The following is a 24,825-nucleotide window of genomic DNA, read 5'->3' as shown; positions in this document are numbered from 1 at the left end:
GCGCTTCAGCGGTGACGCTTCTAGTACGTCATCGGCCCGGCTCCGCCCCCAAGGCGCGCTTTGCTTTGACAGGACACCTTAGCCTACATTCATGAGTTCTGGAAAAGGTGACTCGGACTTCCACCTCTTCCAGACAATGAGAGTACCTGAGAATTGGGGGAGTCCAGCTCCAAGCCGCAGAGCTCTATGAGACATGGCGGTATATGAGGAACTTCCGGCCTCCGAACGCTAGGAGGCGCTGTGATCTCTCAGTAATCTCTTGGCCACCGGAATTAAGCGCGCAAGCGCAGTCTTAGGTTTAAAGCCGGCTCCCCACGTGTAAACCTTGTGGGCAAGTTTTTCGAGAAAAATGCCCAAATTCAAGGTGGCTCGTGGGGCCGGGAATCAGGAGAAGCATGCACCTCTGGCCGAGCAGATTCTGGCTGGGAATGCAGTGCGCGCAGGAACCCGAGACAAACGGCGAGGTCGCGGGGTCGAAGAGGAAGAAGAGTATGTGGGACCCCGGTTGAGCAGACGGATCTTACAGCAAGCCCGGCAGCAGCAGGAGGAACTCGAGACCGAACACGGCACTGGAGACCAGCCTGCAAAACCGCGAGAGCGCTCCACGCGGCTGGGTGAGTGACAGGAGGTGGAGTGGTGGGTTGGGCTGGGTTACCGCAGTCCATTCGGATACTGGGTTGGAATTAAAAAGAAGAGGCAGCTTTTCTTTCTTTCCCGCGTGGTCCTTCACTTCCACCTCTGGCTTCCGGAACCTCAGAGTTAAGCCAACAGGAAGTGACCGCGCACACCAAGTTCTAATATTTATTCTCTGGGCTTTTGAAGTATATGTGGGCTACCTGTGTTAATGCTTTTAACTGTGTTAAGAATTTAGGCAGTTCTAATACCAAAATAAACAAGATACTCGTCCCTGCTGTAAGCATCAGAAATCTATCCCAAAGCAGAGAACATTAAGGATAATTAGAGTAATATATTCCAGCCAGGAGCGGCGGTGCTCGCTTGTAATCCCAGCACTCGAGAAGCTAAGGCAGAAGCCTCTCTTGGACTACATAGTAAGTTCCAGATCAGCCTGAGCTACATAGTATAACCCTGTCCCTCAAGAGAGTGAAAGAAAATGAATATATTCCTATTCAAAACAAAACCGCTATTAATTCTCCAGGGCAGGTATCCCAGGTTTCGTGCCTTTCTAACTAAGATCCGGAAAGCAAACGGGGAATGTTCCAGTATCAGAGGAAGGCAAACACTGTGCTTTAGAAGTGCGAGGGCCACAGAGATGAGTGAAAAGTGCTTGATATTTGTCTCATTGGGAAGGAACTGTTGTTGATCTCCGGTTGTTTAGTTTTCCATTCTTTTTTGTCCCGAGAGCAGTACTGAGATAATTGATTATGGCTTTAGGGCCGTAGTAGCTTTACCCACTTTCTTTAGGTGTTCTGAGGTAGGGTCTCATGCCCAGGGTGACCTCAAACTCAGCGTGTAGGTGAGGATGGCCTTGAACTACTGATTTTGCCTCTGGTTCAGGGTGGTGGCGTTATAGATGTTTGGTGCCACACCTGCCCTTAAAAATTTTTTTTTTTACTTTTTATTTTTATTATTTATTTATTTATTTATTTTGGTTTTTCGAGACAGGGTTTTGCTGTGGCTTTGGAGCCTGTCCTGGAACTAGCTCTGTAGACCAGGCTGGTCTCGAACTCAGAGATCCGCCTGCCTCTGCCTCCTGAGTGCTGGGATTAAAGGCGTGCGCCACCATCGCCTGGCTGTTTTTTTACTTTTTATACTTTGTTTCCTTAGTTTGCTCATGCTGACCTTGCACTTGCTCTGTGACCAAGGCAGGCCTGCGCTGTTAGTCCTTCTGTGTTGCTGTCAGCGGGCTTCCAGGTTGAAGCCATCTGTTTAATGACTACTCCCAGCGTTTTCTTCCAGTAAACAAACATCCTTACATCCAGCTGTCTGCCTGACATCTCCGCTTGCTCCGTGGGGTCTGTTAGCACATTAGCCTTCCCAGGCTCAAAGCAGAATCTTGGCTCCTCCTCCTCCTCATTCTACACCTGATTAGTCAGTGAACCCCGATGATTTTGTCTTCAGAATATATCCAGAACCAGGTCACTTACCATTAACTCATAACATCTTCCTCTTTAAAGGACCACGCTCTCTCCCCTTAATTACTGTGGTAGTATCATAATTGTGTTCTGTAACCTCTGTAGTCCACTCAACAGCCAGAGATCAACACACTCTGCTTGGCCCACCTTTGCTGTTGGTCTGAACACGAACTAGGGAGGTGATGAGATAGTTCATTTGGTAAAATAGGTGCTTTTAAAGGCATGAAGCCCTGACCTCCACCCACGGCAGCTTGTGATCCCAGAGCTTCTAGGCTGAAGCCTAACCAGCTCATCCCAGGTCCCAGCCAGACCCTGTCACAAAAAAACAAGGTCATCAAATGCTGACGAGTAACACCGAATATTCACCTCTGCTGCACACACGATGCAAGAGTGCACATGCATGCAGAACTAAGATACCTATCCCACAGATGCCGACAGCCATCTCTGCCCTGTTCGTTTCATAACACTTGCCTTCTTTTGTTTTTTTAACATTTAATTTATTTTGTGTGCACTGTGTGCCATGATATGTAGAGAGCAGAGGAAAACTCAATAATTTGGTCCTCGGATCTTAGGAAAGCTCCGAGCTGGGCAGTGGTGATGCACACCTTTAATCCCAGCACTTGGGAGGCAGAGGCAGACAGATCTCCAAGCTTGAGACCAACCTGGACTACATAGTGAGTTCCAGACAGCTGGAGCTACACAGAGAAACCCTGTCTCTAAAAAAGGGAGGGGGAGGGTACACTTGTTCTTGCAGAAGACAGGAGTTTGGTTCCCAGTATTCACAGGACAGACCACAGCTGTCTGTATCTCCAATCCCACGGGATCGTGTGCCCTCTTCTGACCTCTTTGGACACCAGGCACACTTGTGATGAACAGCATACACATAACATAATACATATAAATTTACAAACAAAATTAAAAAAAAACAGTTCTCACTGGACATGTTATGCATACTCTCCTGAGCTATATATACCCTTAGTCCAGTTCTGTTGCAAATGACCTATTATTGTACGGTATTTCTACTCCTTTGGTTTGTTAGACTCTTTTCCAGGTGCTTTGCCAGCTATGTGTGGTGTTTCAAAAGTCAGCCAGGTGTGTTGGCACATGACTATAAATCCTCAGGAAGCAGAGGCAGGCAAATGGATATCTGTGAGTTTGATCAAGCTCCATGCCAGCCAAGGCTACATGGTCAGACCCTGTCTCTCAAAAATAAGTCAAGAGTTCAATGTTAGGCATTGTGGTACATGTTTATGATTCTAATACTTGGGAGGTGGAGACGGGAGAATCAGGAATTCCAGGTCATCCTTGACTGTATGAGTGAGTATTGCAGAATAGAATATTTGTTTAACTTTGTAAAGATGTGTTACTTTTGTTTGTGTTGCAGAATAATTGTTTAACTATCTAAAAATATATTGGATTTATTTAACTATGTAAAGATATGTTGTTGTTTCGCCTTGCCAGCCTAAGGTACCTGATAGGTCTAATAAAAAGCTGAATAGCCAGTAGCTAGGCAGGAGAGGGTAGGATGGTCTGGGGTGCAGAGAGAAAAAAGGCCAGCCCAGCATGGACCTGCCAGCCAGACACAGAGGAAGCAGGAAAGCAGGATGAACGGTACCTAGATGAGGTGAATGAGCCTCAGGGCAGCACATAGATTAATAGAAATGGGTTAATTTAGGGGCCGGGCGGTGGTGGAGCACGCCTTTAATCCCAGCATTGGGGAGGCAAAGGCAGGCGGATCTCTGTGAGTTCGAGACCAGCCTGGTCTACAAGAGCTAGTTCCAGGACAGGCTCCAAAACCACAGAGAAACCCTGTCTCGAAAAACCAAAAAAAAAAAAAAAAAAAAAGGTAGATAGAAAGAAGCCTAAAGCTGAGGCCGAGCATTCACAGTGTCATGTCATGATTTGGGGACTGGGGGTCCAAGTCGGTAACTTACGTGTGTTGGTTGATTAGAGACTGAATACCACTGCGGTAGCCTTGGGGCCTTCCAGGTTGGCTGTACCTTTCCTTTCTGGTCCTATTTCTGGCTCTGACTCTTTGATGCCCAACATTCTGATAGTATTAAAGCCCTTTTCTAGGACATGAGACCCACTGCTGCTCTCACATCGCCCATCCAGAGCCTCATCAGTGCTGTGGCACCTACTGCCTCTACCATCCTTTTAGTGTTAGCGCAGGAGTCAGCTCTACCGTGCAAGCCAGCAGGGAAGAAGGCGCCGTCGGGATCCCACCTGCCTGCTCTGAGCACATCAACTTTTCCGTCTTAGTTTGAACTCGGTGCAGTGATAGTGCCGACTTCTTTTTGGTTTTTTGAGACAAGGTTTCTCTGTGTATCCCTTGCTTTCCCAGAACTCATTCTGTAGACCAGGCTGTCCTAGAACTCACAGAGATCTGCCTACCTCTGCCTCTGCCTCCCAAGTGCTGGGATTAAAGGCGTGCACCACCACTGCCCAATAATAGTGTCTATTTCTCAAGGTTATCTGACTAACCAGGTTGCTTGTGTGTAGATCCTTCTAGATTACTGGGAGCGGCATGTCAATCATTACTTACTGGCATTACTCTGTTTCATGTATTGTATTTTATCTCTCAAGATTCCAAGTCTTGCCAGGCAGTGGTGGTACACGCCTTTAGTCCCAGCACTTGGAAGGCAGAGGCAGGCGGGTCTCTGTGAGTTTGAGGCCAGCCTGGTCTACAGAGAGAGTTCTAGGAGGGGCTCCAAAGCTACACAGAAATCCTGTCTTAACCTCCCCCACCCCCAAAGAAACATTCTGAGTCTTAGAAGACAGAAAAATGGTAACGCTGTGCTCCTTCCTTTTGCACACGTGTGTCTCCAGCACCCAGGCATGCGGTGCATGGCAGAAGTGAACGGACTCAGTAGCCCCTGCCCTCTGTGCTTACCATTTTATCTTCCTCTTTAGGGCCAGGAGTGCCACAGGATGGATCTGATGATGAGGATGAGGAGTGGCCCACCCTGGAGAAGGCAGCCAAAATGACCGGGGTGGACCACCAAGCAGAGGTTGTTGTGGACCCTGAAGATGAACGTGCCATTGAAATGTTCATGAACAAGAACCCTCCCGTCAGGTAGGGCTGCTTAAGTGTTGGGACAGTGGATCCTGGTAGAAAATTCCCACAGACTAGTAAATACCCTGGCCAGCTTTTGGTTTGAGCATTCTCAACTATAGATACCAAACCTTCTGAATGGGTGTGACTCAGACTCCAAATATCTCCCCTTTTGTCCGTCCGATGTAGAACTTCCTGGATTACCCAGTTCCTTTTAATATCTGGAGTCCATTCCGCTGTGTTTGTTCTTGTGTATTGTTCAGATCTTATGCGTCCTTTAATTCGGGGCTTTCGGTCTCAACCCTGGCATTTGGGCTGGGTTACTGTGTGTGGAAGCTAGAACCTGAGGCTCCTCTGACATCTGCCTCTAGATACCAGTGGTGATAATGAAAAATTATCCCAGGCATTGCTAAATATCACCAGAGGGTAAAACTGCCTCCAGGCAGAACCGCAGATTCATCTTCATCTGGTATAAATGCTGCTTCTAAAGCATGCAGGTATTTAGGCTGCCTCTGGTCAGATTCTTGAGCCCAGTGGAGGGGAGTGAGTTTAGGGCAGAAGGCCCTCAACCAGTTTATTCTGACCCTGCATAACGCGGCCTTCCTCAGTTCTTCCAAGTGTGGTATACGTGAAATGATGAGCGCTTGAATGTAGGGAATGGAGAGGAGCCTCCCAGACGGTGTCTACGGCTCTAATAGAGGTCACAAAGTGTGTATCTGGGCCATGTGCCTGTCCCCAGACGGCACTCGGGCCCCTCATATCTGCTCTTTTGTGATTCTGATAGACTTAGCAGAATACGTTTCTATAATTTGCTGTTAGTGACAAGACAGTAGAAAAAGAGACTCGGAATTCTGCTGGCATCTTCAGAAGCCAGGTCAAGTTCTTTGGGAACACAGCCATCAGGCCACACTGGAGGCGCTGTGAAGCTCCATCAGGCTGTGTGATCTAGCGCACACTGGAGGCGCTGGGAAACACCCAAACTAGAGGTTGAAAAACTGAAATCTCACCCTTTCCCTAATAAAGCCTTAAGGCCTTAGGTGGGTTGTTAACCTCAGAGTCTCAAGTCCTACGTCTATGTCTGGAATAAAAGCACCTCCCATCAACCACAGTGGTGGCTCACACCTTTAATCCCAGCACCCAACAGAGGCATCTACAGCCAGGGCAACCCAGAGAAACCCTGTCTCAAAAAAATCTGTGTCCTCACTCAGATCATAGGACACAGATGCCATCAGCAGACTATAACCTTCTATGGTGGTAATTATTTTTTTATTTCTTCATTTTACTTTATTGTTGCACAAGGAGAGTGGCCCTTTGTTCCCTCCCAGCCGCCTGGCTAGCTTACAACTGAAATAATCGCACAGAAACTATATTCATTTAAATACTGCCTGGCCCATTAGCTCTAACTTCTTATTGGCTAACTCTTACATATTAGTTTAACCCATCTCCATTAATCTGTGTATTGCCATGTGACTGTGGCTTACCAGCAAGATTCTAACCAACGTCCGTCTCAGGCAGGAGATCCATGGCGTCTGCCACTCTGCCCTTCTTCCCAGCATTCAGTTCTGTCTACTCTGCCTACCTAAGTTCTGTCCTATCAACTAGGCCAAGGCAGTTTCTTTATTCATTATCCAATGAAAGCAGCACACAAACAGAAGGAACTCCTACACCACTTTATGTGTATGAGTATTTACCTGTATGTATGTACATCATGAGCATTCCTGGTGCCCATGAAAGTCAGAAGAATGAGAACAGGAGTCACAGCCACTGTGTAGGTGATGGGAACTGATCCCAGGTCCTCTGCAAGAGTAGTACGTGCTCGTAACTTCTGAGTTGTCTTTCCATCTCCAGGCTGTGGTAATTTTGAATCCTCATTTGATAGCTTTTGTTTAAAGAGGCTGAAATGGGGAGGCAGCAAGAAGGCTCAGTGGGCGACACATGCTTGCTACACAAGCCTGGTCCCTAAGTTCAGTCCCCGCAGCTTACCTTACGGTGGAAGGAGAACTCGACTCCACAGAGTAGTCTTCTGACTTCACATGAGCACACACAGCAATAACAGTAAAGTTTTCAGGGTAGTTGAAGGAGCTGAGAAGGGGGCCCTTGACTTTAAGACTGGTTTCTATGATAGAAGGAAGGTGTTGCTGTGGTAGCCTTCTTAGTGAATGAAGCTGCCTGGATAGAGATGCGTGTCACACCCACGAGGCCAGAGCTCCAGTTTGCACTCTGACAGTGCTCCCCGTTCTGCCAGGGCTCCCCATTCTGCCAGCAGTGATAGATGTGTTTGAAGTAGGCAGCCTGGGGGATACACACTGACTCTAGACTGGTAGTTCTGAGTGGTGCCCATGCAGTCTCGGATTTCACCCCTTAGCTGACTGGGCAAGGTTTTCCTATTACTGTCACCACTTCCTAGCTAGGAGAGGGAGGCATAAGGAAGTAAAGTGACAGGCCCAAGGTCGTACAGGGGCAGAAGAGTGACACCTGATTAGACTGGCTTCAGAGTGCAAGGACCTAACCTCCACACCTCCACACCACTGCTAGCTTTGTTCTAAACACAGTGACGTTCAGGTCCTTTGCTCTCTGCAGCAGTCTGTGGCGGCTAAGTGGACATACGGGGGAGTTGAGGCTGCATATGCCAGCGGGATCGCAGGTTGTCAGCACCCGGGGAATTTAAGTTGCTTCTAGCAGCACTTATGCTAAAACTGAAACAGTAAGAGACTGGTGTGGCCCCGTGCAGGGATGACATGCAAGTTTGTGGAGCATCCCTGTTTTGTTTTGGGACTGTTTTGTGGCTTTCATTTTTCCCTTTGAGATAGGATCTCACTGTGTGGTCCTGGCTGACCTGAAATTCCCTATGAAGGCCACCGTACTGGCCTTAAACTCACAGAGATCTGCTTGTCTCCCAAGTGTTGGGATTAAAGTCTTGTGCCACCACGGCTGGCTGGATGGTTTGTTTATTTCCCTCTCCCTCCCACCCTTCCATGAAAGGGTGAGGGGACTTTAAAGCTTCCTGAAAGTGACCCTACTTCTTTGTCCCTCCCCTGTCTCCACAGGCGCACTCTGGCTGACATCATCATGGAGAAGCTGACTGAGAAGCAGACAGAGGTAGAGACTGTCATGTCAGAGGTGTCGGGCCTGCCCATGCCTCAGCTGGATCCCCGAGTCCTGGAGGTCTACAGAGGGGTCCGGGAGGTAAGGGTTAAAAACAGGAGGGTTCTCACACATGGCACCTGACTGAGGTAGAATTGGTGGGCTCGGGCTCTTGTGCTGCCTCTTACCTGGAAGTCACTAAACTCTGGTCACCTGAAAAATGAGCGTTTTTGGATTATTCTGAGGTAAGGTGAGGCAGCGCATGAGAACACAGTGAGGGGGCCAGGACCACAACCATGGGTGCTGATGACTTTACCTCCTTCGTCCCCAGGTATTATCTAAGTACCGCAGTGGGAAACTGCCCAAGGCTTTTAAGATCATCCCTGCACTGTCCAACTGGGAGCAAATCCTCTATGTCACTGAGCCCGAGGCCTGGACTGCAGCTGCCATGTATCAAGCTACCAGGTAGCATGGATGGGCTATGGTGGCTGCCCTATGGGACAGGGTGTGGGTGCGCAGGCTCTGCCTCCCTTAGTCATGCCATGGGCCAGCCCATCCCTCTCCCCCTTATTATTCTCTTAACTTGTCCTCTTGCATTTGTAGGACAAAGTCCTGTGGTACACTTCGATGAGAAGGGCTTAGATAGCTTCCAGGCTATGGCCCTGGTGTGGGAGAACAGCTTGAGAACTCTGATTCTCCGGGTGATGGCAGGTCCTTCATGATGGGGAAAAGAGAGCGAGTGGCTGAGAGGCCAGCAAAAACTGGACTATGGCAGTGGCTTGAGGTGCCTTGCTTAAATAATGCACAGAACTCCATGGGTTCAAACCCCAGTCCTTGTAAGAAAATATTAGGGTCTGGACAGGTGACTCGGTGGGTTAGAAGTCCTGGGTTCAATTCCCAGCACCCACATGGTGGCTTCAGGAAGTTAGATTTCTCCTATGGTGTCCATGGGTACCAGGCATATATGGTGCACAGACATAATGCTGGCAAAATACCCACGCACATAAAATAACAAAACAACACCAGGGAGACAGTGCATGCTCTCTCTGTTTGGGGGTCATCCTATATTGCTGACCTCTTCTCTTTGAGCTGACCGGGATGTGGTCTGCACACAGCTCCCATCTACAGCTCTCTGAAATGATGTCCCCGTATCTTACTGTAAAACCTCTTGCGTGCACCATCCACAGTGATATTTAAAGGGCCAGGACCAGACTGTCTTGTGACTTGGAAACTCCCACCCTGCTAGGATTTTTGCCTCTAACCTGAAAGAACGCATGGCTCAGCGCTTCTACAACCTTGTCCTGCTTCCCCGAGTACGAGACGACATTGCTGAATACAAACGGCTCAATTTTCACCTCTACATGGCACTCAAGAAGGCCCTCTTCAAGCCCGGAGCCTGGTTCAAAGGTTAAAAACCCAGGAGTTGGGGAGAAAGGAGGGGTCAGAGGTCCTGCTTGGCAAATGGCTGTATTCCATTGGTGGTCCTTAGATTCAGGGTGGTTGGGTACTGCTTCATTTCCCTTACCGCAGGATTCCATGACTCTGCCTAGGAATCCTGATCCCACTGTGCGAGTCTGGCACTTGTACCCTCCGAGAAGCCATCATCGTGGGCAGCATCATCACTAAGTGCTCCATCCCTGTGTTGCACTCCAGGTAGTGTTGGTGAGGTGGAAGGGGACTGGCCAGTGTGGAGAGCCATGTAGTAGAGAGGCCAGAACTTGGCAAGATTGGCTTTTTAAACCAGTGTGTGTATGATTACTCTAGTACAAGAGAAGGTCTTCAAGAGCAGGGTCCTGGGACCTGGTGCATAGTAGGTGTTCAGTAAACAGTTGAATGGTCGCATAAATGAATGGACACCTAGGAAGAACGTGTGATAAAGGTGGGGGCGGTGAGACATTCAGACATTGGCTGTGGCCGAATTCAGGGATTGCTTGCTATCCAAGCTGGACGCAGAGGTGTGGGTGGAGAGATGGGCTAGTGAATCCTGGAGAGGAGTCATGAGTAGATGAGGAGCCTGTGGCGACACCTCAGACATGCTGTAGGTAAGGCTCAGTCTGGGGAGACTTTCCTCCATGGCCCATAACTCCACCTTCCCTCCTAGTGCGGCCATGCTGAAGATTGCTGAGATGGAGTACAGCGGTGCCAACAGCATCTTCCTGCGCCTACTGCTGGATAAGAAGTACGCATTGCCCTACCGTGTGCTAGATGCCCTGGTCTTCCATTTTCTGGGCTTCCGGACAGAGAAGCGCCAGCTGCCTGTGCTCTGGCACCAGTGCCTTCTGACACTGGCACAACGCTACAAGGCTGACTTGGCCACAGAACAGAAGGAGGCCCTCCTAGAACTGCTTCGCCTGCAGCCCCACCCACAGTTGTCTCCTGAAATCAGACGTGAGCTTCAGAGTGCAGTCCCCAGAGATGTGGAGGATGTTCCCGTCACCATGGAATGAGAACAGTCATCACTCTTAGTCCAGGGGGCATGGGAGCTGGTAACCAGGGTGTAAAGACCTAGGTCAGGGCACTGAAGGGTTACGATGGCATCTGCGGGTCCAGCCCTGGGCAGGAAGACTGAATCTGGTTGGCTCTCTCTGCCATTCTAGGCTTTGGTCCTGCTAACAGGAGTTACCCCAGCTCAGTACGCCCGCAACCCAGCTGGCACTTTCTTTAAGGGCTGCTCTCTCTAGTTACTGTGTCAGCTCACTGGGGTGCAGATAAAACAAAGGCAGATATTTATTGGAGCTCTGTGTTTTGGTATAGTCCCTGGAGGTCCCTGCCTCCCCCGTAGCTAGAGGTGAGAGTTGCTTGTAGCTTTTTCCAGGTCAGAGGAGAACCTCACCCTGCCCCTTATTCTTCACAATTGTCTGTGTGTATGTGAGTGCCTCGCCGACCACTGACATGACATTCATGGGCTCCTTTGGGGACACACCTGCTGCTGCTGCTGCTGCTGCTGCTGCTGCTGCTGCTGCTGCTGCTGCTACCGCTACCATAGAGTTGTCCATTGGAAAGGTGACAGCCATCGCTGTCAGTGAAGACTGCAGGAGCACAGCCTTTCTCAAGCAGACAGCGGCAGAGTCAAAGTCCAGCGGTTTCTTCCTTGCTGAGTAACAAGAGCTTTAGGTGGTTGACAAACCAGGGTCAAATGCCTGTTTATATAGATGATGAGCAAAGAACAATCTTCATAGTTTTTAATGGCTTGGGGAAATTTGTATGAAATTTTAGTTGCAGCAAGCATAGATCTGCAAGTTTGAGGCTAGTCAGGACTAACTATACAGCGAAACCCTATCTCAAAAAACAATTGGGGTGGGAGGTACATCCACGTCCCCCCGTTTTGCACAACTGACTGACTCTAGTCATCCTGCTATACCGCTTTTGCTCTCAAAAAAGTGTCCCGGTTAGAGTCCAGTTCATGTATCTGGAAACAGTTTCAATCTATTGATGCATTCACATTTGCTTGCACTTTTAGTCCATCTTGGAAACAATAGGTAGATGCAAAGAAAACTACACCTAGCTCGGCAAGCCAAATTAAATTGCTCACCATAGCAGTTTGCCTCTCTGCAGTACTGGGGAACTGCAGTGCAGACACACCCGTACCCCATTCATCAGTTTTTGTTTTTTAAGATTTATTTATTATGTATGCAGTGTTCTTTCATGTATGCTTACACATCAGAAGAGGGCACCAAATCCCACCATATATGGTTGTGAGCCACCATGTGGTTGCTGAGAATTGAACTCAGGCCCTCTGGGAGAGCAGCCAGTGCTCTGACCTCTTAAGTTATCTCTCCAGCCCTCATCAGTTATTTTCTAATATATATGAACATTGTGCCTGCATGGCATCAGAGTCTCAGGATTAGCCAATGCACTCAGCTAATGTTCCAGTCCCCAAGTGTGTTTTAGAACAGAATTTTACCATGTAGCACAGGCTACCCTAGAACTTCCTCTAAAGATTACAGGAATCCCGTTGTGTGGGAGCATAACAAAACTTTCACATAAAACTGTCCAGCCCTATTTTCACATGAGCCCTCTGGGGTATGGTGGCCACGCCTTAGACTGTAATTTAGATAAAGAGGACCACATTGCCTTAGCACTCAGTGCCTGAGATGCCTGACTCATGCCTCCCACCTCTACACACAATTCCAGTGACTGCAAAAACCAGGTTTATTCCGGAATCTTTATTAAGGCAGCATGATAGAAATGGGCCACCAGCCCAAACCTTGTGGCCTAAGGAAAGACCTGTGTCAATAGGGTTTGCCCTCTCCAGATAGGCCTCGTCACCCCCAGGGCATCCATCCCTGCTTAAACCCTCAGATGGAAGATGAGGTACTGAGAGAGCCTCAGGAGAGGAAGGCACGGCCCCATCCCAGGCTGTAGCAGCTCCTGGACCACAAAGCAGTAGCAGAGGGGAGGGAAACAGCAACCACCAGGGTTACCACCACTTGTGGGGTACAGGCCTCACTGTACCCTCTTACAGTTGTACTCAAAGCAATAAATTAAAATGACCATCAGCACCCCTCAAGACCCCTCAATCACAGAAGCTAAGCAGGAAGCAAAGCAAGAATTTTGTAGGTTCTTGCCCCTCTGACCAAGGCCTAGGCTGTTCCCTCTGAGTGGCTGGGAGCATAGATTACTCTGCAGCCATCTGTCTGGTTCTTCGTGCATGTCTGTCAGGATGCCTGAAGGACCCAAACCCAAATTCACTGATCTGGGAGGGACAACACCTTTGGAAGGAATTAGGGCGTTTTGGCAATTAAGATTAGACCCCCAGAGAGGAGAGACTCTAAAGGGAATGCTGGTGCATGAGTTTTACCTGTTTGAATTTCTCTAACCAGCAATGGCCCAGAAGAGCCAAGGTGGTCAGGTGGGGAGGAGGAGGAGCTGACTGGCCATGCAGAGCCCTCATGGCCAGCCAGCACCTTAGTGCACACTGTGGGGATAGGCAGGACCTGGCCCCTTGGGCTTTGTGAGAAGAAGAAGGGTCCCCCTCTTCAGATATGGCATGGATTGTTCTAGAGGAAGGGAGAGCCTGGCAGTGGCCCCTCCTCTGCTTGGTGGCCACCTGAAGGGGCTGTTTCAAGCTACAGGTGGATGGCAGTGACATCTGTGGGAGTGCTGGTCTGACTGGATCCCTGGCTGCTAGAGCCCCGGGGAGCTTTGGGCACTGGGCTGGGCGCTGTCTGGGCAGCTTCCCTGAGGCTCTCCCGGAGCGCAGCTTCGATCTGCTCCTGACAGGCCCGTAGGCAGTCCTAGGAAGAAGAACCGAGGTCAGCAGATGGGATTCTTCCCCACAGCATTGAGAGCAGCGGGTGGAGGGAAAGGCCACCTCCCCCCCTGCACACCGGGAAGTCTGGGGAGGTTAGGCCACAGCCCAGCCCAGGAATCAGCTCTTTAGTTCTCAGAAACTGGCAAGAGGATGTGGCAAGGGTGTGAGAGCAGCCCTGCATCTGACACCAAGTCCCCCACCCCAGGCTACAGCATACCACTTGGCAAGAGAGGGGCAGCTACATGCAGTGTCTTTCACCCCACCTGGTCCTCTCCAGAGGCAGGAGATAAAGGCCACAGAAGCAGGCGAGAGTGTACAATTGGAATTTGGGGGTGGGAGTGAATGCCGCCCTCTTCTGGGGATTCAAGGGATAGCATAGCTTTTTGGGAATGGGACCTGAGACTTACCACTTCGGTGCCTGTGATTCCTGCCAGCAGCTCTGTGAGCTCATCTGCAGACATAGAGCAGGCACCTAGGCCTAGCACTGCAGCCCCAATGCTGCCCGTGGCGATCATGGATGGAGGGTACATTGCAAAGGTGTAATCTTGTAAAAGAGAGGGAACCGTGAGAAGAGCCATTTTATACTTCCTACTCCCTGTTACAACATGCCAGACTGCATGAATACAGCATACTGGGAACCCCCAGAAGCGGGTGGGGTGACGCAGGGCCAAGGGGAGGGTTTGGTGTGTGTGCATGGTGCTGGCAATTGACTGAGGCATGCATCTACCATTGAACCACAATACCCCACCCTACCTTGCGTGAAGAGTTTCATCCACCCAGGCTAGAGAATGCCCACAACCCTGGGGTGGAGGCCTTATGCAAGTCACTATATAGTGCCTCACCTCCATCCCAGGACTGCCAAGATCCTACATAAATAGCTCTGAGTATTGAACCACTCCTGGATACTGCTTATCCTTCAAATCCTGGTTATCCAAGGCCCTTACCTGTAGCGCAGAGGGCCAGAAAGGTCTGGGCATGCTTTTTGACCAAGGCCTGTCGGTCGCTGGGCAGAGAAAGGCGGTGCAGAATCAGAGCCAGGAAGTCGTGTGCGATCACAGCAGCAAGGTCCCACTTGAGCTTCCCCAGGACGAGCACCTCCCATTCCTGGGGATGGGGGAATGAGCATGCAGTCAGTGGCTGGCATGAGAACAGGGTGGAAGGTTCACAGCTGTGCTTCTGGCTGCAGGTAGGGGTTGGCACTGAGGGCGGGCAGGAGCTGGGGCATTTACTTCAGCATCTATTCAGCATCACTGGGTGCCAGGATGACTGACATCCCTTAGTCCTCAGGAACCTGAGGCCAGCCTGACTTGAAACAGGCTGTGAATTGCTAGAACTTGAGAGGGCATCATCCCTAGCCTGTCCCTCCCCAGCCCTGCTTCTCAGCCAGACCTCTTAAAGAGACAGAACCAGCATGAAACACCCCTGAGGTTCCTCAGAGGGAGGTTACCCAACCCCACCCACACCCCTTTTGTGGGACATCAGGGGCGGGTCCTATCTTAAGACAGGGAGGCCAAGCCAAACAGGATGAATCCAGATGATCCCTGAGGAACCAGCCCAAGCCTACATAGCCAATGAGAGGTCTTAGAAGGAGGCTAGGATCACTAACCCTGGCTCATTTGTCTGGGGTTCCCAGTCCGGGCCTGAGTTGCATTTCCGAGTTGCACACATGAGGATTTCTTCATTGTTTTATCTCAGGAAGGAACTCATGGGTTTGACTCCTCAATGAGGTAGCAATGTCAGCCCCACCCAACCTCTTCCAGGACCCCAGCAACAGCTGTCCTTCTCTTTGTCTCCCGACCTAGGTGTCAGCCCCAGGCTTCTTAGAGGACCCTACATACAGCGCCTGGGCTAGAGCCAGAAGTAAAGTATAGAGGCTTGCCCTGGTAACCAATAGCATCCAGTCTTCAAGGGAACAAGAGGCAACCAGAGTGTGTGTGTGGGGGGGGGGTCCTCACTGAGGGAAGGTGGTGACCGCCCTTCCCTATAGCCAGACAACATGAGAATCACAACCCTACTTCCAGAACATCATGGCTGGCAGAATACATTTCAATTTCATCCCTGGCTTTAAATGCGTTCAGGTCCGTGCCGTGCAGTAGGAATTTTCCCCTCCTTTCTTGGGCCTCAGCCTCTGCTGTGCAAGGGTTTAGACTGCTGGAGTTCTTGGAGGTCCCTCACAACTCTGACCGCAGGCCACTCAGAGCGCGGGCCTGGAGAAGGACTTACCTATTCTGAAAAACTCCCCTCACACACTCGTGTAGACCACCCTAATCTCTTCTCAAAGAGGAAGTCTACCTCCCTGCCTCAGTCCCTCAAAAACATCTTGCTCCCTGGCTCTGGAACTACTAGATTCCTCACAAAGAGCTGTGGGGCCTCCCGGATTCCCAACTCAGGCCTCCCATCCGTGAGAGCTGCTTGACAGGAAGAGGAATCCAGTTCCCCGACTCACAGCAGTCAGGGGCCCCAGTACCCTAGCTTCCCAGCCAGCCAATCACATTAGTCTGCCTGCTGCCCTCCTCCCTAGGAGATGGGGCCCAGAGAGTCCTTTCAGGGTCAGGGAAGGCTTGGCCAGCCACAGAATAAGGTGGAGGGAGGTGCCAGTTCACCCACCCTCTCCCCCCAGACCCTGTGGGAGATGATGTTCATGCTCTCTTCCAGATCCAAGCAGTTCCTCCACCTCCTCCCTAGACTCCTCCGGGGCAGGGCAGAACCCAACCGATTTTTGCCCCGCCTGGAGGAGCCCAGCCCAAGTTCCCAGCAAGAGGCCCCAAGGAGCCACTTCCCAAACCACTGGAGTGACAGCAGCTCCCCACAGGGTTATGAAAGCCCTCGGTCAGAGTGGGAGGGCCGGGGGGACCAGCATCATATTATCACATCGGAAGCAGCTGCAGCTGAGCTCCCTGTCTGCCTCTGGCCTCTGGCTAAGAGGCAAAGGGAGAAACCAACCCTTCCACGGGCCCAGGGCAGCTGCTCCAGTGTTTCAGAAGCAGGGGAAGGGAGGGTAGGAAAGGGGCTCTGTCTTTGGGAATAGAAGGGAAAGGGCTGAAAACACCTCAGCACTTCCTTCCAGCAATCAGGGCCTGGCTTTAATCAGCTCTGGGAGGCTTTTCCATCACAAAGTCCACACGGGGATAAAGACTCGTGCAAGGCAGCCCCCTCCCCCACGTGAAGCACATTCCACTCCGGTGGGGGTGTGCAGACATGCCCTGCTGCTGCTGCCAATAAATAACTCACAGTGGCTGTGTAAACCCGGAGGCAAAGTACTAGTGTATGGACCGGCAACTGGGGGAAAGACGAGTTAGGAGTGGAACCCCACTATGGTCAGAGGAAGGGGGTTCATTTAGTTTCAAGCCTGCAACTGAAGCACAACTACCACACTACATGGCCTTTGTCCCACCCTAGTTCTTTTCCAAAACACTGGCCTGGAGGAAGGGGAGGGTTGGTGAGTGAGGGGGTGAGCTTGGCATTCCTTTTTCTAGTACATAGGGCGACAGTATGTTGAGAGCGGGAGGGGGGTTGCAAAGGGGGGATTCCACACGCACCCGCAACTGCCAGGGAGCAACAGCTTGGTCCGTATAGATGCAAAGCTTCTCAATAGTCAGGGGCGTGGTTTCGCGCAGCTTGGAGGCCAGCAACAGGCAGACGGTACCGAGGAGCTGCAATTGCGCCTTTCGGGTGGGGACGCAGGACAGGTAGCGATCCAGGTAGTTCATGGCCAGAGGGAAGACATCCTCCTCGCAGCGCTGCTCCTCACACACCTGAGGGACGGCGCACGAGTCATTGCTAGGGAAGGACCAAGTGAAACACAGCAGCATGCGGGGTGGAGAGAGAGTGGAATGTGGAGCAAAAAATAAACAGAGAGGGGCTAAACGCACAGTGACAAGTATCTATAACAGAGGAGGATGAGCCCTCCCCAAGGTGACCCCCCCCCACTTCCTCTACATGGCCTCCTCCCCACCCCGGAGTGGAGGGGCTGTAAAGGAAGGAGAGGAGGCCTTGCTCACCAAGAATTCCAGACCCCCCTCCCCCACGTCGAGCGGAAGGGGGACGGCAGGGTCACCTACAGAGAATTGGGACCTTACCCTCATTACCACCACCCACTGCACAAACACTCCCAAGGGGAAGGGAGGGAACTCCTGCCGCGGTCTCCTGCACTTTTCATTTCCCTGTGGACCGGAACCGAGCGCGCGCCACCCCCACCAGCTTCCCCCGCCAGAACCCCGCGACAGACACAGGAACCAGTTCTGGAGAGGAGGCGGTCGAGCCCAGAGTTTTCCAAACGCGCTCCCCGAGAACACCGGGCAAGGAAGGAAGCAAGAGACACCGAAAGTAGCCAGAGGGGAAATAATGGCCCTTAGCTCACTTTCCCGACCCGAAGTGAAGTTTAGTTACAGTGCCAAGTGACTGGCAGTCACAGAAGAAGCCGATGGGGATTGGGGAAAGGAAAGGGACACAACGCAGGCAGCTGGCTAGGGTGCCTGTGTGAAAAGGCCAGGCCCCTTAAGTCTGGGCCGCCAAAGCATCTTACAGATTGTGGTCCGGATCATGATGCCCCGACAGGGCAACTTCGATTTGCTCAGAGCCGGAGGTGGGGGTGGGGAGAGGAGAGGGGACCGGTCCGGGCCTCACCTCCAGCATCCAGTACGCCAGCATCTTCCGCATGTGCGGCTTGATCTCCTTTTGCACGCACTGGAAGTAGGAGGCTCGCGGCACGTAGCGCTCCTCCAGGCGGAGCAAGCTCTGCAGGACACGCTGGTCCCCCAGCAGCCGCGGGTCGGGCCCGGCCCGGGGCGCGTGCCGGGTGCCCTCGCAACACAGCAGCTCCATCCTGCGACGGTTCACGGGCGAGAGCAGGAGTGCGGGCTGGCAAGTCCTGGGAGAGGCGACGCGCACGAGGGAGAGCGCGGGGTGCGGGCGGGTCTGGCGCTGGCGCTGGCACTGTACGGAGAAGCCCCAGCCCGCCCGCCACCCGCGCGCACCGCTTCCCTGACAGGCGCCCCGCCCCTCGCGACGATGTAGCAACCGTGGAATGCTTCGACGTCACAACGTTCCAAGGGGGCGGGGCCGCAGACGGAAAGGGCTGGCGGGCGCTATCCCCTCCTTCCCCGCAGCCCCATTGGTCCGCTGGGCGCCAGGCCTGCAGGCTTCCGGGCCCTCGGGGCCCTCCTGACCGAGAGGGTGGAGAGAACTTTCTGGGAGGTGCCTTCTTACCCATCAATGGGCCCTGTCGTGACTCTGGCTACCCAGGAAAGAATTAGTCGCCAGAAGTTATTCATTCATTCGCGTATGCGCCGTACTTCATTGCTCTAGGGAATGTGGTAATAGCGGCATAGTTGGCTCATTCCTATCTTAAGGTGCTTTCCAGGGATGAACTGAGTTGGGCTTTATTTTGCAGACCATGAAACTGAAGCACAGAAGTGAATTGTAAAGATCTCACTGTCAGTCCTTGGGGAAACCTAGCTCTAGAATCTTTGTCTATTTAAATGAATTCCACAGACCTGCAAGCTGACCAGAAATGTAGCTTCTGGCTGATTCGATGGCTTAGAAAGTAAAGGATCATGTCACCAAGTCTGACAACCTGAGTGTGATCCCTGTGACCCACATGGTGGAAGAAAAGATTCAGCTCCCTTAAGTTGTCCTCTGACTTCCACACCAGCGCTGTAACATGCCTCCAACACACACACAAATTCTATTATAAAATTATAGAAATTATTAAATTATAAAAATGAAAAGCAAAGGAAGAAATGCAGTTTCTCAGGTCTGCTGGATAGGCCACAGCACTGTTTAGAGATTTGTGGAACACTTCAGTATGAACAGTGTTGGTCAAAATCAGCATATTAAAAGCCATTTGTGGCAAATGCCTTCATTCCCAGCACTCAGGAGGCAGAAGCAGGCAGATCTCTGTGAGTTAGAGGCCAGCCTGGTCTTCAGAGAGAGTTCCAGGACAGCCAGGGCTACACAGAGAAACCCTGTCTCAAGAAACAAACAAACAAAGCCATTTGGAGCTGGATGTGGTAGAACAAGCTTGTGATTCTGGAACGAGCAAAGTCATCAGGATCCCCTACACAGACACTTAAGACCAGTCTGGGCTTGATGAGACACCCCCCCCCCCAAAAAAAAAACACCTCTCTCTCTCTCCCACATAAACACGCATGCACATACACAGAGAAGAATCAAAGAGATAGAGAAGCTGAGGTTATACCCAGTTTCTTAGTATGCTCGAAGCTAAGGGTTCACCGACACTGTAGAACCAGGAATGTTGTCCTATACCTGTAATTCCAGCACTTGGGAGACAGACACAGGCAGATCTCTGAGTTTGAGACCAGCTTGATCTATTAGTTCCAGGACAGCTAAGTCACACAGAGAAACACCGTCTTGAAAAACTTAAAAAAAAAAAAATTCAAGGTCATTTTTAGCTACTTAATGAGTTCAGGACCAGCCTGGGTTATAGAAGATCTCAAAAGCAAAAAACAACCAAACTAAATAATAATAATAAAGTGGTTTCTTGTGCTTATAATAACAGGACTTCAGAGGCTGAGAGAACTACGGTAAATTTCCAGACCAGCCTGAACTAGAATGAGACCCTGTCTCTGAACAAAACAAACAAACAAAAAAACCATCATATTGCAGAAGTGAACATGTTGATACATGCCTGTGATCAGACACTTGGGAGGAGGCAGGGGGCCTGTGGAGTATTCCAGGCCAGCCAGATGAAAAAAGAAAAAGGATAGTAGTAGAAGGCTGGGGTGAGGTGTGGTGGCGCACACCTTTAATCCCGGCACTGTGGAGACAGAGGCAGGCGGATCTCTCTGAGCTCAAAATCAGCCTGGTTTAAGTAGAGAGTTGTAGGCCAACCAGAGCTATAAAGTGAGATTTTCTCAAAATCAAAAATAGAAGGAAAGAAGGAAGATAGGAAAAGAAGGGAGAAAGAGAAAAGGAAGGAAAGAAAGAAGACAGGAACCAAACCATGCGTGCACTGCTCCATCCCTCAGCCCAAGTGAGCTCTAGCACATGGATAGACAAAGGATAATCAGAGCCCATCTGCATGCTGGAGGGGTCAGAATCCACAACTGCATCCCCATGTGGGATGAATAAGGCATGATGGGATTAGTTCACAGGTCACCTCTCCAATGGTTTCTTACCTTTTAGCCCCACACTGACCTTGAACTCCCCACTCCACTTCTCAGATTCCCAAGTGCTGGGATTAAAAGTGTGCACCATGATGCTTAAACTGCAAACAATACACTTAAAAAAAAAAACTGGGAAGGAGCACTATGAGACAGGGTCTTATGTAACCCAGGCTGGCTTTGAATTTGTTGAAGTAAGAGCGGCAGGGCTGCATCCCCAGCACCCGGCCGCCCGCATGGCTAGCTTATGCCCGAAATAATTACACGGAAACTGTATTCTTTCAAACACTGCCTGGCCCGGCTAGTTCCAGCTTCTTATTGGCTAGCTCTTACATATTGTTCTAACCCATTTCTAATATTCTGTGTAGCCCACGAGCTGGCTTACCAGGGAGGATTTTAACCTGCGCCTGTCTGGAGCGGGAGAATCATGGCGACTCCTTGACTAAGCTTCTTTCTCCCAGCATCCTGTTCTGTTTTCTCCGCCTACCTAAGAGTTGGCCTATCAAATGGGCCTAGGCAGTTTCTTTATTAATAAGAAATCACTCCCACATCATGAATTTACTCTATGACCAAGGCTGGGTTTGATCTTTCTGCCATTAACTGTCTAATGGCATGCACCACCCACACAAACATTCTGCTAGGTTTTTGAGACAGGGTCTCACTATGTAGCTCTGGCCCATGACAAGCAGGAGAGCCTCCAGCAACAATCCTACTGCCTCCTCCTCTCAGATTCTGTCCTTAAGTCCTGCATTGCCTCTCTATGAGGACCAGCAGCAGTAACAGGACTTCATGTACATATACTATGTCCCAGGACTAAACATACCTGAGATGTAATAAATCATTTCATCTACACCACAACCTTAGAGGAAGTATATTATCTTACCCCCTCCCTGGGTTGGGGGGAAGGACAGGTTTTCTCTGTGTTGCCCTGGATGTCCTAGAACTCACACTGTAGACAAAGGTTGGCCTCGAACCCAGAGATCCACCCTCCTCTGCCTCCTGAGTGCTGGGTTAAAGATGTGCACTATCACTGCTCAGCTATTTTGTCCCTAACAGGAGCTGGGGTGCTAATACTCGGAATTAGCCACTAAGTAACCATTAAGAGAGGTCACACAGCTAGCAAGTGGTGGGGGCAGGCCACAGAGTTCATGCCCTTGCAGGGGGTGGGGGCCAGGAGGGGAGAGATGCTGGGGTTCAAAGCCAGGACTTGACACATGCTAGGCCTGTACTCTCTGCCATTGAGCTACATCTCTAACCCCATGGTTTCTTTTTACTTTAAAGCTTGAGGACCATTGTATTAGAATTTGAAAACAGAAACAAAGAAGGTAGCTAGCTGCCAGGAAGAGGGTGATTGGGCTGAAGAAGAAAGCAAGCCACACCTGCTGAGTCAGAATCAGCAATGGAGAAGCATCCATAGACATGGGGTGGGGGCGTCTTCAGAAAAAAAACAGGGAGAATCCCAGAGCGCCAGGGCAAACATGCTTAAGAATTTGGAAGAGAGAATGGGGGAAAAGACAATGAAACACTGATTTAGAAAAGTAGGGGGGCTTAGCAGCGAAGGTTGGAGAGCGCCTGCCTGCCCAGCTCTTGACCTTGCCTCTTGTGTTGTCCCATGGGTGTTTATTGATTTATTCTTTGTTGGTCCCTTAACTGAGAAAGGGCATCCAGAGACAGTTGAGTCCTAGAAGCTTCTTTGTGTTCTTGGAGAGCTGTTCAAGAGCCTCTCGGTCTGGGGTTTTCAGGGCCAAGGACCTGGCCAGCTACATGAAGGGCGGCTGCTGAAGGAGCAGCAGATGGCTCCTCGGAGAACTCCTGTTTCATCATTGCTGCCCCTCAAAGAATAGAACTAAGAAGACCAAGCAACAAAGCAAGGCTTGGAGATGTAGCTCAGTGGGTAGAGTGTTAGACTGATAAGCATAAAGCCCTAGGTTCAATTCCCAGCACCACATAAAACGAAGAAAAAAAAAATGGGGCAAAACCAGGTGTGGTGACATGCACTGGTAATCTCAGCAATCACAGGTGGAAGCAGGAAGATCGGAAGTTTAGGTCTACCCTGGGATACAGGAGACTGTCTCAAAAAGAGAAAAGATAAGAGGCAGAGTCACGATGGGGGAAGGGGGTACGTCAAAGCGCTTTGAGCCAGGTACAGCCCATCACAGAGTTACTCTACGAAATGGCACAGAAGAGGAGAGCTGGAATGAAATGTCCCACACCAGAGGGAAGGCCCCAAGGAAGAAGAACACCATTCCTCCCTCCTCCTCCCACTCCCTCACCTCTTTATCACTGGAATGTCTCCAACTGAGACCCAAGAAGGGGGGACCAGGCGAGGCCTATCACCTCACAGTTACCTTCAGACCCACTAAAATGACAGGGAGGGAGACAAACCAGGTATAGGCAAAGATGAGGGGACATGACCCCAAAACAGGAAGAAGCTGCTCTCAGTTCAAAATCTGGGTCCACACCCATGACTCTGAGGAAAGGCCAGTCCTCCCTTGACTGCTTCTCTTTTCCTCCAGTTGGGTAACAGCAAAGGTCCTTGCTCTCCAAGGGTGTTCTGAAGCCCAAAGGGCCCAAAGTGTCTTGCACACATCTGGGGCAGAGTGAGCATGCAAAGGCAGTAGTTTCTAAACTAACTGTGGTGGCCACACCTATAATCCTAGTACTGGCCAGTCTGAGACAGAATTGCTGCAGGTTCAAGGCCAGTTTGGGCTACCCAGTAGTAAAACCTGTCCTCCTAACTAACAACTCCCTCCCCCCTCTCAAAAGTACCCTTCTCTGAGCTGGGTGTAGCTCAATGGTAAAACACTTGCCCAGAATTCATGAGGTCCCTAGGTTCAATCCACAGATCCACAGGAAGAAAAAAAAGTTCATTGTGATTATGGGTACTTAAAAGGCAGGCTTGTTCTTGTGTAAAGGTATTTACAACCATCAATACAATAATAGTGGCGAGACCTAAACCCAGAGCTTCCTGGATGCCAAGAACATGTGTCCCATATGGCCCATTTTTATAACTGTTTTACAAACATTTATTACAATTGAGAAGTTAAGAGACTGGAAGGATGGTGGCTCAGTGGTTAAAAGCACTGGCTGTTATTGGAGAGGCCCAAGTTCGAGTCCCAGCACCCATAGGTCATCTGTAACTTTAGTTCTAGGAGATCTCATGGCATGCACAGGCAGCAGGCATGCGTGTGGTGCACATAGATACACACAGGCAAAGTACCCCCATGCATAAAATAAAAATAGTTATTGAGCCTTTAAAAACAAAGGCCCAACTTTAATCCCAGCACTCAGGAGGCAGAGGCAGGTGGACTGCTGTGAGTTCAAGGCCAGCCTGGTCTACAAAGCGAGTTCCAGGACAGCCAAGGCTATGCAGATAAACCCTGTCTCAGAAAACAAACAAAGAGAAGAGCTCTTACTATTCTTGAGGAACAGAGTTTGGTTCATGGGGAGCCCTGGGCACATGAACACACACATGTGCACACACACGCACATGTGCACACACACGCACATGTGCACACAATTAAAAATAAAAATCTAATTTTGTTTGAAGCTCAGGATCATCTTCAGCTGTTCAGTGAGTCTGAAGCCAGACTGGGCTACATGAGTCCCTATTGCAAAGGAAAAAAAAAAGTAAAACAAACAAAAAACATGGAACCCTTGGACTGCTAGAGAAACACATGGTCTCAAAAAACAATAAAGTAAACTATTACATTCTGGACAGGCATGGTAGCACATGGCTTTAGTCTCTTCACTCCAGAAGCAGAGGAGAGTGGAGCTCTGTGAGTTCAAGCCCAGCCTGATCTACATAATGGGTTCCAGGCCAGCCTGTGCTAGGTAGTGAGTATCTGTCTCAAAAATAAGTAAATAGATAAACTACGTCCATATTGTTCTTATGACATACATACATACATAATGTACCGCGTAACATAATATTAAAAGAACAAGGTAAAAACCACACACGAATGTTTCTTCCCACTTCACAATGAAATGCCTTACAAGTGGCCAAGACACCATCATCCAGCTTCGGGCAGGTTTCCCTATTGCTCAAGAAACTCTGGAGCTGGTGAGATGGCTCCGTGAGTGATGACACTTGATATAAAACCTGACAATTTGAGTATTTGAGTTCAATATGCAGGATCCACAAGTGTTACACACACACACACACACACACACAGAGAGAGAGAGAGAGAGAGAGAGAGAGAGAGAGAGAGAGAT

General features: G+C 50.3%; 2 protein-coding genes across 5 annotated transcripts in view; one reads left to right on the top strand and one right to left on the bottom strand.

The window, feature by feature from the left end:
* The first annotated feature begins 48 nt into the window (after nt 1–48).
* Nucleotides 49–10,967, top strand: Bysl (bystin like). Its single transcript, XM_050122740.1, has 7 exons — nt 49–614; nt 5,007–5,169; nt 8,196–8,334; nt 8,564–8,697; nt 9,479–9,639; nt 9,783–9,885; nt 10,334–10,967. Exons 1-7 carry the CDS (start codon nt 350–352, stop codon nt 10,677–10,679), a joined length of 1,311 nt encoding a protein of 436 aa, XP_049978697.1. The 5' UTR covers nt 49–349; the 3' UTR covers nt 10,680–10,967.
* A 1,411-nt stretch (nt 10,968–12,378) lies between these two features.
* The window catches only part of Ccnd3 (cyclin D3), an 87,767-nt gene continuing 75,320 nt past the window's right edge, over nt 12,379–24,825 (bottom strand). For 2 of the 4 annotated variants that reach the window (XM_050122744.1, XM_050122745.1), the window contains 4 exons: nt 17,026–17,241; nt 14,431–14,590; nt 13,894–14,030; nt 12,379–13,469 (listed from right to left, as the gene is read on the bottom strand). In XM_050122744.1, coding sequence (XP_049978701.1) covers nt 13,302–13,469; nt 13,894–14,030; nt 14,431–14,590; nt 17,026–17,196 — 636 coding nt within the window. In that variant the 5' untranslated portion in view covers nt 17,197–17,241 and the 3' untranslated portion in view covers nt 12,379–13,301. Of the gene's footprint in view, nt 13,470–13,893; nt 14,031–14,430; nt 14,591–17,025; nt 17,242–17,565; nt 17,663–18,112; nt 19,169–24,825 lie in introns of those variants that run through there. The other 2 variants (XM_050122742.1, XM_050122743.1) reach the window with 2 other exon arrangements.

The sequence above is a fragment of the Alexandromys fortis genome, unplaced genomic scaffold (genome assembly GCF_014885135.2).
Source record: "Alexandromys fortis isolate MF-2015 unplaced genomic scaffold, M_Fortis_MF-2015_v1.1 scaffold_212, whole genome shotgun sequence".
In the NCBI taxonomy this organism is placed as follows: Eukaryota; Metazoa; Chordata; class Mammalia; order Rodentia; family Cricetidae; genus Alexandromys; species Alexandromys fortis.
The sequence above is the reverse complement of the archived record's forward strand: the minus strand, read 5'-3'. Positions and strand labels throughout refer to the sequence as shown.